Source organism: Crinia signifera, chromosome 11 (assembly GCF_055691185.1).
Source record: "Crinia signifera chromosome 11, ASM5569118v1, whole genome shotgun sequence".
Classification (NCBI taxonomy): domain Eukaryota; kingdom Metazoa; phylum Chordata; class Amphibia; order Anura; family Myobatrachidae; genus Crinia; species Crinia signifera.
In genome coordinates, this window is record NC_139227.1 from 85,923,091 (window position 1) to 85,940,122 (window position 17,032).

The 17,032-nt window shown below is 44.4% G+C and overlaps 1 protein-coding gene across 1 annotated transcript in view; it reads right to left on the minus strand.

The window, feature by feature from the left end:
• LOC146046280 (hemocytin-like) overlaps positions 1-17,032 on the minus strand; it is a 137,924-nt gene that overhangs the window by 26,381 nt on the left and 94,511 nt on the right. Inside the window, exons 15-17 of the mRNA XM_083165532.1 lie at positions 13,744-13,875; positions 11,399-11,494; positions 9,238-9,363 (exon numbers count right to left, since the gene is read on the minus strand). Coding sequence (XP_083021658.1) covers positions 9,238-9,363; positions 11,399-11,494; positions 13,744-13,875 — 354 coding nt within the window. The remainder of the gene's footprint in view (positions 1-9,237; positions 9,364-11,398; positions 11,495-13,743; positions 13,876-17,032) is intronic.

Here is a 17,032-nt window from a genome sequence, read left to right on the forward strand (position 1 = left end):
CTTTTCCAATAGAGAGCATTCACTCTCATTTGGTTGCACACCGTATTAAAAACACTCATACATAGAGGGTAGAGGTGATCGGGGGTCACACTGAGTCAGGGGAACATCCTCCCCTTTTTTATTAATGTTGTGATTGTTGTATGTTTGGTTTTATTTTGCAAATTTTTTTTTTATATAAACCCAATAAACGTTATGTATTATGAGTCTCATTTTTTTCTTAGGTGCACCAGCAAAAGGCATTCCTTCTGTTTTTCCCAACTCCTACATCAGGATTCAGTTAAAACCTCCTGTGTAAGTTGATCACTTTCGCCAGTGGGTACACCCATATCTATCCTATCTAATGTTTGCATTGATGCAATGTCTCCCATGCCACATACTTTTATGTCATTATACTGTAGAGCAAAACTGTTGCAAAATGCACAATGGCCAATCATTCATAAGAAAGTTGGCTATAAAATAAAATACGACATCTAAACAGCACAACATGTTTTCACGGTTTCTCGACTTTATGTAATACAAATGAAGGGGTACAATTAATAAGACCAGTGTTTGTCCAAGTTTGCAAACAACAAGGTGCTTTCAATGCTGGAAAATTACCAAAGACATTTGATTTTCGACCAAATACACCATTGGCCAAATTACACACCGGTGAATTGAGCAAACTGTGTATAGAACTATGAACCGATCAGTGATCTGTGTAAATGTGTTGAATTGGTTAAACATTTTTTTAAACAAGAGTGAGCTGGTCCTGGTTCTGAAACTACAGGGGGGGGGGGCATGTGTGAGGTCCCCCTGTATCTAAAGAAACAGCACCCGGCTTTTGGACCAGTCCTGGTTGCAAAATGTGTAAAAAATGTGTTAGAATTCACAGTAACCTGGAAAAAAAAAAAAAAAAAAAAAAATATATATATATATATATATATATATATATATATATATATATTACAGTGATCCACTTAGGTATTCTAAGGGTTAAAAAAAATCGAATCACCAGACTGAAAATGTGTATGTGTGTCCACTCCACTTAGACATTTACTGTGTGACTGATCTGCATCTGAATACTCCGGGATCACATTGATGGGTGGAACGTTTTAGGGTAATTAGAAATTAAGTTTGGACACCTCTTGTTGATCCATGTTAGGCATTTAGGGGCATATGTAATAGGGTCCGAGTTTGCTTGTGGTGCCAGATGCAGGCTGATTTTGGAAGTTTTTTTTTTTTTAAATTATGTTTATTGAGGTTCAATAAAACAAATTGACAATCTTGCACAAACTGTGCGTTCAGAAACAACAACAACAATAGTGACAAGCATCATGCAAGTAAATATATATAACGTACAGTTCATTTTTGGATTGGTTTGATAAGAACTGGGATAATCTAAGTAGTCTGTGTCTTTTTCCTTAATTTAGGAACTTTTCATTTTTCCTGACAAACAATTTTAAAGGATTATATAAAGAGATAATGAAATTATGGGGGGAAGGGGAAGAAGAAGGGAGGGAGGGGGGGGGGTAAACCTCATAATTTATTCACATTTCAGGTGTAAATACAGATATATTTCAAGTATAAAACTCGTCCACATGTATTTCTAATAACTTGCAAATATCGTCTCTCTGGGAGGCATTACGGTTTTTGATAAACGGTCCCCATATAGAGTAAAATCGGGATGTGGGGATATTGGAATGTCTGAGGGTATCATATTTAACATAGTACATATATTTCAGAAGCAGTGTCTCTACTTCAGCTACATTTGGAATATGTGGCTTAATCCATGATTTGACTATAACCTTCTTGGTTATAGTGACTGTTAAAGTCAGGATTGGTAAAAGGGAGACATCGTTGGGAGGGAGGGACCATGTATCAAAATTTGCAAATAAGAGAGGAAGAGGGTCAAGGTGGGCCTGTATATGGAATTGCAATGTAATATATTACTTTATACCAGAATCATTTGATGTGCCTGCAGGACCAGAAGTTATCGAAAAAGGAAGCAGTATGGAATTTACACTTTGGGCAAGTGCCTCGCTCCTCTGGCACGAAGTGGCTACGTTGTTGCTGGGACATATATGCTCTGTGAATCGATTTGACATGGACCTTCTGCAGGACAGAGGATCTCAGAATTTTAATTGTCTTAACAGAATATTTTGAGATTGCTGTATTGTCTGTCAATAAAGGGATATCCTTTGACCATTTAAGCGTTGCGTTGATCCAAATCTGCTCTGCTGGGAGTGAAGCCAATGTCTCATATATGAGCTTAGTTTTAAACCTACCCCCTTGGAGTTTGGAAGCTATTTTCAATACCCTTGCCATTGAGGGTGTAAGAGGGTATCGTTTTGGGAGAGATTGAGCATAATGTCTTAGTTGGAATAGGGGAAATGAGCTACTGGTGGGGAGGCTTAGCAACTGCTGAACTTCAGGGATGGTATATAGTCAACCTCCAGGGTCAAAAACCTGTGTGATTCTTCTCAGCCCTTTATGCTTGAGCCGGTAGAAGATATAGCTATCGACACCCGGGGAGAACATTGGGTTTCCCCATATAGGGAGCCACGGTGAGATCAGGGGGTCACAACCCAGAGCACGAAAGACAGACCACCAAGCTGCGTAGATGTCAGTAAACAGTTTATTGTGAAGTATGTTGGAGGGTATGTGAGATTTGGTTGTAGGGAGTAAGGGGTATATAAGACACCAGGTGTGGTCTGAGTAATTGTCTAATTCTAAGAGCCATCCTAACGCAAAGCGGCACATCAGGGCTTTGGAATATTGGATGGTATGGAGAAAGAAAAAGGTTTTGCTCGGTGGATGCACACAAAAAGAAGTTGATTTTTTGTTTTATTTAAGACTTAACCTTTATTGGTTTATTTTAAAGGTGGCCTTGATATCTGCATTCCTTTCTGTGGCGTGGAATCACAGGTCATGGTTCGCTCCGCTCATTGTGAATTTAGGTAGAGGTAAAAATTTCACTACATACATACACACATACATATAGAGTGGGGTGCTTGTACACCGTAAAGGTAGGAAGGTGTGTTTAAAGATTTTTAAAAAGTGGTTGATGGACTTGATTGCTTTTGTCATTGTATTGGCTGCTGTATTTTATACAGGAGAGATCTTAGCCTTGATTTGCTTTATATGCTAGGAGTCAAAAATGTTCTTTTTAGTATAGGAGCTTTTTATAATTCTCCCACTCACGTATTATCGGTCGTTCGTGGGGAATGCCCGGGTTTGGTTGCCCTCTGATTGCCACTACCCTAGCTGCAGGATGTTGGCAGCATAGGTGATTACCAGTGCCCTAGCTGCAAGATATCAGCAGCGTGGGGGAAAGTGAGGGAATGATCATTTCTTTTTATCAGTACAGGTTGGCTCAGTACCAATTCCTGGCACCGTTTTTGTATATTGTTTCTTTCCCTGGTTACTGCGTGTGGTTTTTTTTATACAGTGGTTCACTCTTGTTTCCCCTTGGTATGTACCTCTATGGGGTCTCATGTATTCCTAAACCTGTGATTGGATGGGGTTGAGTGGTGTTAATGAGGTATATATGCTATATATACACGCTATATTTCCTCCTTTCTTTTAGACTGGTTTTTTATTGGTCTTAAATTTATTGGATAGATGGGTGACATGTGCAATTTAATCTGAGAATGTTCCCTTTTAAGATTACCCACACTCAGTTTTAATCCACTGCTATCTGGTGTTTTTTTCGTGTGGTTGGGAAGTAAACTCTCTTTAAGTTGTTCCCATATAACCCTTTATTTTGCTGCCATCTAGTGGCCGTTTTTGGAAAATGACAGGATTATTTCTAAATATCAATATGATTTTTGTCCTGTCACTTGCCAACATCCGGGCTCACAAGGTGTTAATACAAAATCTCTTGGGAATCTGTGTGACTATTTGCAGAGATTCTCTCTCTCACTTCACTCCTGCTCCTAACTATTGCGTTTGGCTCCCTCTATACAGTCATTATCTTTTTTAATACATTTTGCAACATTTATATTTGTTTGTTCAATGACATTATTTAGAGACAAAAGTATCAATATTCAGGTTCACACGTGTTTCACAACTCGCTTCATCAGAACCGCAAAAACGGTAGAATTGTAAGTACTTTTCTTATGTTAGTGACTGGATTCCCGCCCACTACAAAACCCGTTTGGTCTGTATGTACCAAGGATGGGAGGAGGATTTTGAATCTCTCCGCCAACATTTTAGCAAGTATTTTATAATCAATGTCCAGGAGAGATATGGGACGGTGTGAGCCTGGATCGGCTAAATCGCGTCCAGGTTTTGGGAGTTCTTTTATTGTAGCCATATTAAATAGGGATGGGACGTTAGTTGTTTTTAAAATGGAATTGAATACCCCGACAAGGGTAGGGGCTTTTTTGGGTGCCAATACTTTAAAATAGTCAGGGGTGAGGCCATCGGGGCCAGGGGCTTTACCTGACTGGAGGCCCACTATTCCTTTTTGGACCTCTTCCAGGGAAAACTCCCTGCATAAGGAAGAGGCTGCGGCCAAAGAAAGTTGTAGGGTGTTTAAGTTTTCCCAAAACTCTGTTGCCTGGATTTTTTCTGAAGAGGGGGCAGTATAAAGAGATTTATAGAATTAATTTAATGTCTGGGCTATTTGGGAGTTAGAAACTGTCATGGAGCCATCAGGGCGGCGTAGAGGATGTATGGTAGTGGGGGATTGATGTCCTTTGAGGAGATTGGATAAAAGTTTGCTGGACTTGTTACCATATTTATGAAATTTGGCATTGGTGTATAACGATTCAGACTTAATGAAAAGACCTTCAAAGGCGGATTTGGCGTATTGGTATTCTAGTTTATTAGCGGTGGAGGTCCTTATATGCAGCAAATTTGGTCGTCAGTGTCTTTTGGGCCCGAGCAAATTCCAAGGCTAAATTTTTTTCTTTGAAATGATGTATGTAATATTATAGCTCCACGTATGGTGGCCTTTGATGCATGCCAGGAAAGGGAAGGGTTTGTTTGGGCTGTGGAGTGATTGTGTAATGCATAGTCATCCCATGCCTTTAATATGACGGCTTTAAGGGAGTCGGATGTAGGGAGGGAGGATGGGCATCGCCATGTGATTAAGTTGCTACTCTCCAGTGAAATTAGTTTTAGCCATATAACTGCATGTTCCAACAATGAAATCAGCTCTATAAATGAATTCAATGCCTTTGGGAATAGGGTAGATGAGAGTAGAATATAGTAGAATATAGTCTATTCGTGACATGGTCCCGGCAGCAGCAGAGAGACAGGTGTAATCACGGTCCGTTGGGTGAAAAACCCTCCAGATGTCAAGTAAGTTTAGTATCTCCGCCAATGCCGGGACTCCTAGTGTCGGGAGAGGTCTGGCTGACTGTGTCTGCCTGTCCAATTTAGGGTTGGAGATTCAATTAAGGATAATGGGTATGTGTAGCTATGGGGTGAATTTTTTTAGTATTTTAAGAAAAAAGGTTTTTGAGTAAGAGTTAGAGGCATATATGTTAAGTATTAAATATTGTGTTTGCGCTAAAGTGATGCGGCATAAGGTGCATCTACCTTTCGGGTCTGTGTGCAAAGTTTTGGCTGTGATTGGTTGTCTGCTTCCGGCACAGGATCACAACCCCCCTGGCCCTGGAGTTAAATGAGGCCAAGGAGATGACCTGCCACTGGAGTGTCTGAAGCTTAACAGTTTCAGCTTTGGAGAGATGGGTTTCCTGGCACACAATGTCAAGATGAAGCTTACTCAGGTACATTAAAATGCGTTTCCTTTTTTGGGGGGAGTTTATCCGACGTACGTTCCAGCTACCGACCGTCAATGTGGACATATCTGGTCGCTGGAGGTGGGGCAAAGTGCAGTACACCCATGAATAGTGAATAGAACAATCATGAGAATATATGAGAATATATATGGGAACAACTTTGCTTACAGGGAGGGGGGGGGGAGAAGGTGAGGGAAGGAGGGGGGGAAACAAAAACAATGGGGAAGAGAACTTCCCATCATAAAGTCACGTCACACTGGGCGTGTGTTACTGAACTAAGCAACGGCTCCTCGACCGGAGCGCCAAACAAACACACCCACAGATTACATTCTTAACTTAGCAAGTGCTTTGAGTCCGCCACAGGCTCTTAGGATGGGTAGGGGAGAGGGGTATGGGTAGGTATAGAGGAGGAGACAAACAATGGCATCATAATATAAGCGACTATAACTTTGGTAATAAAACAAACAAAACCTTAAACTAGCCGGCAATTGCCGGGTATACAGATGTGTCAACGTACATCTTGGTTTTACTGCACCATGTATGGCACAATATGGCACACTTTGGACTCTGCAAAAGTCACACTTTGTGATTTTTCAAAAAATTTGCTTCTCTAATCTATTACTTTATACAAGTTCTACTGCTTCAGATTTTTTTTAGACTCTATCTACTTTCTACATTTGGAAAAACAGCTAAGCCGTGTTTTACATGTTGTGACAAATTGAGAAAAAAAGCCAAGATGTATGTGGACAACAGGCTCTCTCAGAGCCAACTCACGGACAGTCCATGTAAATGAGATTAAGAGCAGAAACCATTTTGGGCCCGAGTCATAATTAACTAGCATTAGGAAATTTGTGTCTCTGGACCAGCCGAGGTCCGAGACACTAACACCAAGCTCTGTGTGACTGCAGTTTGTAATCCAAGATGGCCACCGGCTATGGGAGACCTCTGACAGAGGTAACGCTGCAGAGCTCTCTCCCTGTCACTGTGGGGGGGGGGGGATGGTTACACTTTGGGTGGGGAGGTCCCGGGGCTCTGGGGGGTCTCAGGGATATATTGGGAGTGAAATGTGGTATCCAGGGGGGTGCCCGGCATGATCACAGACATTTTCCTGGCTCCAGAAGTCCAGCCCGGGGTTGGTGTTAAAATTTAGCCCCCGGCTTCTGGACAGTGTGTAGGCCGCAATCCGGGGGAGCCACTAAAGTGACTCCCCTATTCCACGGACCTCACCCCGCCGTGCCCGCAGGTAGTAGATGCCGGGAAGAGGCTGCAGGGGTGGGTAGTGAGGATAGGCAGAGGGTATTTTGTGTGTTTTGTGGCACAGGGTACAGAGCTCCCCTGAAGTGCTGCTTCCTCCTTCAGTAGCTAGGCCACGCCCCCTTTTGGAAGGTTTTTTAAGCGGCAATCATATACAAGACAAAACATGGTTGGCCGCTTTTAAAATAATGTCTGTGATCATCCAGCACCCCACCCCTCCAGCAAACTTGGACCATATAACATGCCCCCTAGGAAATGTGGTTGGGTAAGTGGGCATACTGTTTTGACTGGCTGTTCTTTTATTCGCCACCACACGCTTTTTCCTTTATTTGGGGAAATGTTATACTGTAGGGTGCAATTTTTAGTAAGTTGCGATTTTGTTGGTCAAAAAACGGCCAACATCGCTCATTTACAAAAAAAAATGGCACATGTTGTAGCAAAAAAAATCACACATTTAAAATCTCATCAAGATGTTTGCTCATAGAAAACCTTCAAAATCGCACCCTAAACATTACCAGAATTGCAAAAAAAAAAAAAAATAGACCAGGTCCAGACTGGCAAGTTTGACATTATGGGGTGACATTCTATGTGCTGCGATTTGCTTTTTTTTGCGTTAATTAGTCCAAAAAATGGCGATATCGCATTTGTCCTTCAAAACGCATATTTAATAGGATGCACTTAGGGACAGAAATCGCATATTATGTGCGTTAATGCATGCTGACCAAAAGTGCAAGATTAATTCGCATTTTTATCGCATCCAGATGTTTTCGTACAGAACAGTATACAACTCGCTTATTTAATGCAATGCGCATTTGCAAATCGCACTTTTTAGGTGTCTAATTAGCGCACTTATTTCAGACCAGGTTCTGTTTGGTGAAATAGCCAGAACCCTGCACAGATCGCAATGTTCTGTGCAGGGTTCTGGTGTTAAAAAAAAAAAAAAACGGTTAAAATGAAAAAAAAAAAACGAGCGCAGGGTCCCCCGCCCGAGCATAACCAGCCCCGGGCTCATTGAGCCGGTGCTGGTGACATAAAATCAGGGTCCCCGACAAATCGGGGTCCCCTTGATTGCATGAAACCAGCACCAGGCTCAAGGTCCGGCGCTGGTTCCCAAAATACGGGGGACAAAATGACTAGGGGTCCCCCGTATTTTAAGAACCAGCACCGGACCCAACCAGCCAGCAGGGTAATGCCACAGCCGGGGGACACTTATTATATAAGGTCCCGCGGCCAAAGCATTAACCCCCTGGCTGGTCAGCATGGGCAGGGGTCCTGGGGAAGTGGGGACCCCCCCAATGAAGGGGTCCCCCCCTCCAGGACTTACCAGCCCATGTTGATAGTCCGGGGCTGTCCCCGATGCCCCTGGGCGGTGGGCATCGGGCTGATGAATTGTGTAAAAAAAAAAGAAGAAAAACTATTGTTTTCTACTGGCGAACTATGAGTCCCAGCAAGCCTACCCCGCATGCTGGGACTTGGAGAACCACAAGTCCCAGCATGCGGGGCATTAAAGGGCCCGCTGGCACTTGTAGTTCTACAGTACAAAAAATAGTTAAAGAAAACACACTGACACCCTGAAAAATAAAAGTTTAATACACACAGAACACACACACACTGATACTTACCTACCTTGAGCCCGTAGGTCGGTCCCTGGATCCTGGGTCCGGGCTCCGGGGCTCCAGGGCAGAGGAGTCCGTTTCCCGGGGCCTTGGTCCTGGTTCCGGGGCTGGTCCGGGGTTCCGGGGCTCCTGGCCTGAAGAATCCGGGGTCCGGGATCCGAGGTTTTATGTCACCAGCACCTGCTCAATGAGCCCGGGGCTGGTTATGCTTGGGCGGGGGACCCCGCGCGCGTTTATTTTTTTTTACTTTGCGCTTTCCTGCAAAGTGCGATTTTCAGACATGAAAATCGCACATTTTCAGGACTAAAGACAGCGCACCAATTCGCACTTTTCAGCCTCCAAAACGCATCACATTAAATATGCAAATTTTGACTGAAAAGTGCGATTTGAAAAAGTGTGATTTGCGGCGATGTGGTGCGCTAAAAAAACATGCGCATTTATCTCAAAGCATAGAATGTCACCCTATAAGTATAATTAATTCAATTACTTTGATCTGTGGATGATCACAGATTGTGAGTAGCCAGTACAGGCTTTATCAAATAAATAATTTAAACATAGCATATTATGATCACATATGAGATTTCAAATTGGCATTATTAGGTTATATATTGTGCATTCAATTTTTCCATATAACTTACCAATTTACAATCGTCTTTGCTCTGATACAGACAAATCAGTTGTTTTAGAACTGAAATATATTCATTGTTTATTTTCATACAAGTGTACACTGTACAGTTATCATCACTTATATAGGTTTCACCTTCCTTTAAATAAGGAAACAGAAAAATAGATTAATACTAATTAATCATGTTTGATTAGTAGAGCTGTGCAGTTTAGTTCTCCAGAGATCCAAATCCACCCGAATTTTGTGGATACGAACCCCATCAAAACCCGATCAAAATGAACTGGATCCCATTTGGGATATTTTTGCGGTTCATAATTCAGGTTTAAAATCTGATACAACAAACTTGCTATTTACAGATGGTCAAAAGTATAAGGGCCCTGCTCACAGGCTTACAATCTATAGGGAAATAGGCATTAATTCCACCAGAATGCAAAGGATTCTGGTGTGCTGTATGATATGGTGACCCAGCAGTTTGGCTATGGGTCAGGAGGATGGCAATTGTGAATTAAGGTGCCCATACATGTTACAATTATTGTATCCAATATTGGATACAATATCGCATCTCATCGCATCTCGGTTTTGCGATAAGATGAGATGAGATCTAGTACAAAAAGTATGTGCTGCACATACTTTTTGTACTAGATCTCATCTCATCTCATCTTATCGCAAAACCGAGATGCGATGAGATGTGATACTGTAACCAATATTGGATACAATAATTGTAACGTGTATGGGCACCTTAAGAAAGAGAGTGGAGATGTGTGAACTGTACAGTGAGGAAGTGATTAGATAGGAACGGTATATGAAGGTTAAGTGGCTGGGTCTGGAATTTGATAAGCTTGCCAGAAGAGATGAGTTATCAGGGAACGCTTAAGGCCCCCATACATTAGTCCGACTTGTGCTAAGGACAAGTCGGACCTGATTTCACCCTGCAGCTCCCCGGGAGGGGGACACACGATTAGGCACTTGATGTGCCAAGGTTTGCATATGATAAATCGCATGGATTTATCATATGAGGTCCCCGGGGAGCTGCAGGAGGAGGGAGCCGTGCGGGGTAGTCATCAGCGGGCGGGGGATGCCGGCTAATAGAGAGCCAAGCAGGGGGAGGCTGCATAGGGAGCTGGGCAGGAGGAGGGTGACAGCGGGAGCAGGGCGCCGGGCAGGGAGGATGACGCTGGCTGCCGGGCAGCGGCGGGAGCCAGGAGGAACACAGATAACTTGAAAAAAAAAAAAAAAAAGCCCATACAGAATGACTAGCAAGCCATATGCTCGGGCCCTTGAGCACCCACAGAATCGGGAAATATGAGTGGTGGGTTTTCCTGGGGCAGAACAAACCTACCCGGGCCAAGGAAAACCAACCACTCAAGCTGCAGCCACTACCTTTTGCAGGTAGTGCTGCAGCCCAGCCAGAAGCAGCTCCGGCTCCACGAGGCCACTTGGGAAAGTTTGGGGCTGCTCGGGAGTAAGGAGAAGAGTGTGTGGCAGCGGCGGCAGGGACTGCGCTCGGGTGTTCAGGCGCTTGTGTGTTCAGGCACCCGAATGCTCCCGAAATCAGCGGCGGAGGAGGGGAGTGATAATCAGTGGAGGGGAGTGCCAGGCAATGTCATTGGGGAGTGCCCAGCAGCATCGGCGGTGGTGCGGAGTGCCCGGCAGCATTGGCGGCTGTGGTGAGTGCCCGAGGGGGGAATGTGGCAGGGGAGCGGCAGAGGTATGTACAGTATGTCGCTGCATTCTAGTGCTGGAGGCAACACTGGCGCACACCTACATACTGTATTGTGGTACAGTATACCCGGAAATTTTCCAGGATAGCCCGCTGCGGCAGCACAGCTGAGCCTGTAAAATTTCCGGGTATATCACCTAAGCGGTTTAACATGCTAAGTATACTGCCATGGTGAGTGCCCCCTGCTATTTTTTAGCTCTTGGATTATTTTTGGTTACCTATCTGGACTGTCTTAGCTGTGCACCCTAATTCGTCACTACTTCTAGATGTATGTGCAGACTGCTCTCCATATACTGTATACTGTATATTTTATATATGTTACTATGTTACTAAGGGACTTGTTTTTATACATCACACTGTGCTTGCCAATACGTTTAATTCCCCCTACAGAGGTGAGGAGCAGCATTAGCATTTTATTATATAGAACAGAGGCACAAAGTTGATGGCAACTTACCTGTAACAACAAAACTTCTTTTCCAGTTATGAGCAAACAACGAACCTGGACACACTTTCCACAGCAACTGTTGGGTGATTTCTGATATTCCCGGATCTGTTGGCATAAACCACATTACTTACCAGTTAACCCCTTCCCGACATTTGACGTACATTTACGTCATGGTCGGGATGTACTTCCCGACACATGACGTAAATGTACGTCATGACTTTAAAGTGTCACCGCGTCTAGAGACGCGGTGACAGAGGGACGATGTCTGCTGTCCCTGACAGCAGACATCTTCCCTCATTGCCCAGGGGGGGGGGCAGCGATGCCCCCCCCGATCGGCGATCGTTGCAATTGGCTGTTCAAATGTGAACAGCCAATTGCAGCGTTTACTGTGTTATGTATATAATTTTGACTCTGCTGCCCCCTAGTGTCCAAAAAAAATAAAAATAAAGTTGAAATAATGAATGAAACATAAAGTTTACATATGGTCTATGTTAGTTATGAACTATTTTGAGTGGTATGATTATTTGTCTCACAAGCAGAAAATTTAACATTTTGCAAAAAAAAAAAACTGTATCGACCAAAATTTACCACTAACTTAAAGTACAATGTGTCACGAGAAAACAATCTCAAAATCACTGGGATAAGTAAAAGCAAAAAAAAGTTATCCCCACTTAAGTGATACATGTCAGATTTGAAAAAAAGGCCTCTGTCAGGAAGGCAAAAACAGGCTGCGTCGGTAAGGGGTTAATATAGATATTGTAAAGTCAACACTGACTGTGTATTAAAGTGAATTATGATTATACACACTTGTTGATGCTTTCAGGGGTGGGACAGGGGACCTCTCTCATCTGAAATGACTGTGTGCACCATTAACGATGTTGAGATGGGAATGTAAAAGATATCACTAGGAAGGTCCCTTCTGAGCAATATCTTGTACTTTCTTATCTAGTGTGTATGGGGCTTTAGTCTCTCTGCTCAAAACCTGCCTTTGCCAGGTTCTCTTCCCTTTATCTGTCTGGGTCTACTTCTCTGTCTATCCTATATCAGCCTCTCTTTCACATATTTGCAACACCTCTCTCTTCTCCCCTTTTTTTGTGGAAGCCTTACTTTTTCCTCTGCCTGTTCTAGCCTCTGCCCTACATTTAAGGTAGACATATGAAGCAATGATAAGAGAGGAGAAGTGTGCCGTAGAGAAGGGTGCCATGGTGACCGGTCAGCTTTGAACTAACATTTATTATGTGCATTCTATAAAAATATACATAGCAGCTAATTAGTTGCCATGGCACATTTCTCTGTTATCACTGCTTGATACAGCTACCCCTTTGTCGCTGAAAAAGTCTCTCTGTCAGGCCCGAGGGGCACTGTGTTCCTAGCTGTGACTTGTCTTGTCTTGTGCTGGAAGCTAGCAAGTGGAAACAGGGTTTAACATAGAGATGATGCACTGGGTAGAAGGTGAAGAGTCATGAATGGCACTGCTGGGCATGGTGTTGGCAAATACTCAAGACAGAGGCATGGATTCTAAAGCAGCCAGTGGTCTCCTGGAAACCTTGCAATGGTAATTTGTGTTTTGCTGCACCCAACGGCCAGGTTACATCCCTCTGTCTAAGTCTCCCTACACCAAACTGTGATTCTCTGAGGTGAACAAACACTGGAGTACCATTGGTTGTCTGGGAACCAATGGTGAAGCTTAAATAGTCCTGGGAACCGATGGAAAGTTGTAGGGCCTAAGTAGAGGAGTAGCTAGGTGACAGGGGGGAGTTTAATGTTTGCTACTGGGGGGGGGGAAGGGGGGGTTGTTACATGCTTGTTGCCAGGGGTGTTAAATGCTCATTGCCAGAGGTGGGTTACATTCTTATTGCCAGTAGTGGTGGTGGTGGTGGGGGTTTTACATGCTCATTGCCCAGTGCGTTCCTTTGTAACAGCGCACCAGTGCCCCGGAATCTGCACTTCCCTCCCTTCGCCCCTCCCTACATGACCTGTGTCTAGGGCCACCTCTGCTTTTTTGTTATAATAAATTGACCTTTGTACAACCTATCAATTCACAAAGGGCTTAAATGCCCAGCAATGTTACTAGTTGTAAGTAAGTTCACAATGCAGTTACTGTGTTTCAAAGGTGGATTGAGTACCCACAATTGCAAAGTGATTTACATAGACTAATGCTTTTTCTGCCATTGAAAATACTGTTAAATATACGGTATGAATATAACGGCTTATGATGGGATCTCTTATACAAGCCTATGTTTATAATGTACTCTTTAAATGGTATTTTGCTTAATTTATATTTGATTTGCTGATGTGAATAGTATTTAGATATGTAGTGATACAGATATGCACACACAAGTTTTAATACTTACAGGACCACAATTAGCGCTACTGTTATATTCACAGATGTACGTTGCGATTGTAGTGATCAAATTTCCATTTGCTTGCCTACTACAACCATAGATTGTACAGTTGTCATAAGGTGAAGACCAAGTTTTTCCCTCCTTAAAACAATAATAAAAACAAAACAGAGTTTAAGTTTAACAATCCCTTGACTTTACAATTATTAAACTCAATTCCATTAGTCTACTTGCTACCTGCTTTGAATAGCTACATTATATACTTGAATAAAAAATGTAATTGTTTACTTTGTGCATATATACTGTCAAAAGTCATTTATTTATTGTACAGTTCAGAGAACACCATTTTTTTTTTCCATTTATGGCGTATTCTGAGAGCTTCAAGTTATAGTAATAAGGCAATCTACAAAATAGTTGTTTTCACCTTTCTTTTTGGAAATTCCAGTTTCAAGTTTAAGACTCTCTTCTCTTTTGTGCAGAGCAACATTAAAAATGTTGCCTTTCTGCTCCAAGGCCAGTGTACTTCCCGCGACTGATGTAAATTATTATTACTTTTGATCTCAGCTGCTAAAGACGAATCTATTCTTCAAGTCTGAATCCCCCCCCCCAAAAAAAAACATTTTCTCAGCTTAAAGAAAAAGTCGTTTTTCTCTGTTACAAGGTGGACTGGATTTTCGGGCCGATTCAGGATCGATCTAAATTCAGCCACAGCCCTGATGGTCGGGGTTTGTGAATGGGTATGCGTATTTCTGCACCTGTACAAACCTTGGCAGGGAATGGCTTCGGCTAGCATACACTAGCCGGGCCATTCGTTGCGGTTAGGGAGGGCCGGGGGCGAACACCAGGCCGGAGCAGAGGAACTCCCAGTGTTTTATGGGCATCCCCATGAAAGCGCTGGGTGTTCCCCTGGAAAACAGGCTGGCTGATGCCTGCTCGGGGCGGGTGGCTGATGTCACACAACGTCAGCACTTGTCTTTGGCGATCTGCGGATGAATAAGTCAGTTTACACTGACTTTTATTTCCGATGGCAGGAGAAATCATTTGAATGATTTTTCCTGCTAGTGGCCGTTTGGCATGGCGGCATTAAGATGCTCGCTAAGCAGCAAACGACCGCTGCTAAGCAAGCCAACCTGAATTAGGTCCTGACTCCAGTGGCGTAAGTTCATACCAGTTGCCCGGAGGCAAGGTACATGTTGGTGCCCCCCCCCCCCCCCCCGTTGAGGAATTTTCGAAGTGGGGGTATGGAAAATGAAAAGGTATTTAGGGGGTGGATTTGGGGAGGAAGCATAAAAATGCTGGGCATACCCCTGCTCATGCAGGCATGTCAATGCCTGCTTGTGACGAGCAGCTAACGTCAGCACCCACCCTGAATTTGCCATCTCCAGCAGGATAAAAGTCAGTTTAGACTGACTTATCAGTGAAGCGGAATAAAATCATTCCATGGTCAGCGACCACTGAATGATTTTTCACCTGTGTGGCTGCATGCAAGTGGATGTGTAATTGTACACATCCACTTGCATGCAAATGCAGGCATTTACTTGTTCGCTAGGCTGTGAACATACACTGCCTAGCAAACAGGTCTGAATCAGGCCCTTAATGTTTACTAAAGGGTGTACTGTTGCACACACTTTATGATGGTTTTGTGGCCTATCAAAAGGGGCATGTCCTTAAGACACACACCCTTTTCATCAATGGAAGTGCTGTGCCCAAGAATCATGGAGGTGCTAATCAACCCAAAAGCTCTGCCTGCAGTGTGAACAGATGCCGCCTGCATGTAACTTATGGTCTGTATCACACACATACTGTAAGCATCAATAGGAGAACACACACAGGCACTGATATAAGAAAAACACACATACTGTATAGGTTGCTGCTGACTATGCCAGGAGAGGTGAGAGCCAGTGATGGCCAGCCAGGTCCTAGCACCAATGCAATGAGTTTGGAGTGTCCCATCCCCTCACTCAAACCATATCCCACACTATGCTCTCCTAACTTTCACACCCCAGGCTGTGCTCCCCTTCTCCCTCCACATAGCATATTGTGCAGTTCTTTTGTTAGCATTGTGCTCCCATATACCACTTGCCTCTGTGCCACCCTGGCCCCTTCCAACCACACACCTCTCTGTGCCACCCTGGCCCCTTCCAACTACATGACTCTGTGCCATCCTGGCCTGCCACATGCCTCTCTGTGCTACACTAGCCCCTTCCAACCACATACCTCTCTGTGCCACCCTGGCCTTCAAACCACATGCCTCTCTGTGCCACCCTGGCCCCTTCCAACTACATGACTCTGTGCCATCCTGGCCTGCCACATGCCTCTCTGTGCTACACTAGCCCCTTCCAACCACATACCTCTCTGTGCCACCCTGGCCTTCAAACCACATGCCTCTCTGTGCCACATTGGCCCCTTCCAACCACATGCATCTCTGTGCCAACCTGGCCCCTTATAACCACATGCCTCTCTGTGCCACCCTGGCCCCTTCTAACCACTTGCTTCTCTGTACCACCCTGGCCCCTTCCAACTACATGACTGTGCCACCCTGGACCCTTCTAACCATTTGCCTCTCTATGCCACCCGGGCCCCTTCCAATTACATGACTCTCTGTGCCACCCTGGCCCCTTCCAAACACTTGCCTCTCTGTGCCACCCTGCCCCCTTCCAACTACATGACTGTGCCACCCTAGCCCCTTTCAACCATAAGACTCTGTGTGCCACCCCCCACCCCACATGCCCTATTCCCTCACATGCCTTTCTGTGCCCCTCCTGGCCCCTTCCCATTGCTCCACCCAGCAGGGACTTACTTTCAATAGCCATCTGTTTGCAGAAATTGTGTCCGACTCCTGAGCTTCTGCTGAATACATGCTGCAGCACTCGATTTAACTGCAGAGCAGACACTGAGCACAGAAGTGGGGCGGGACTTCCTGATGTCCTGGACGGAGCTAATCACAGCCAGATAGTGATTATCTTTAATCTCCAAGCGGAGCCTGAAGTTACAGCCAGGGTAATTTCAGATCCCTGAGGAGTTCACTGTCTGGCTGTGCACTACGAACATGAAGCAGCTTTCAGCGGGGGAAGCGTTTTGCCTGCACTGTAATCACGGAGGGGAGGGGAGAGGGAGGGGAGGCGCCAGGCGCGCTGCATACAATAAGGGTAGCCAGCACCTTCTAAATTGCAGGAATGAGCAAGGAAACGGAAAATCGGGAGGCAATGGAGCCAGTGCCCCCCATAAGGCTGTCGCCCGGCGGCAGATGACTCCATTGCCTCCGGGAGTTCCGCCACTGCCTGACTCTTCTCTGAGAGTT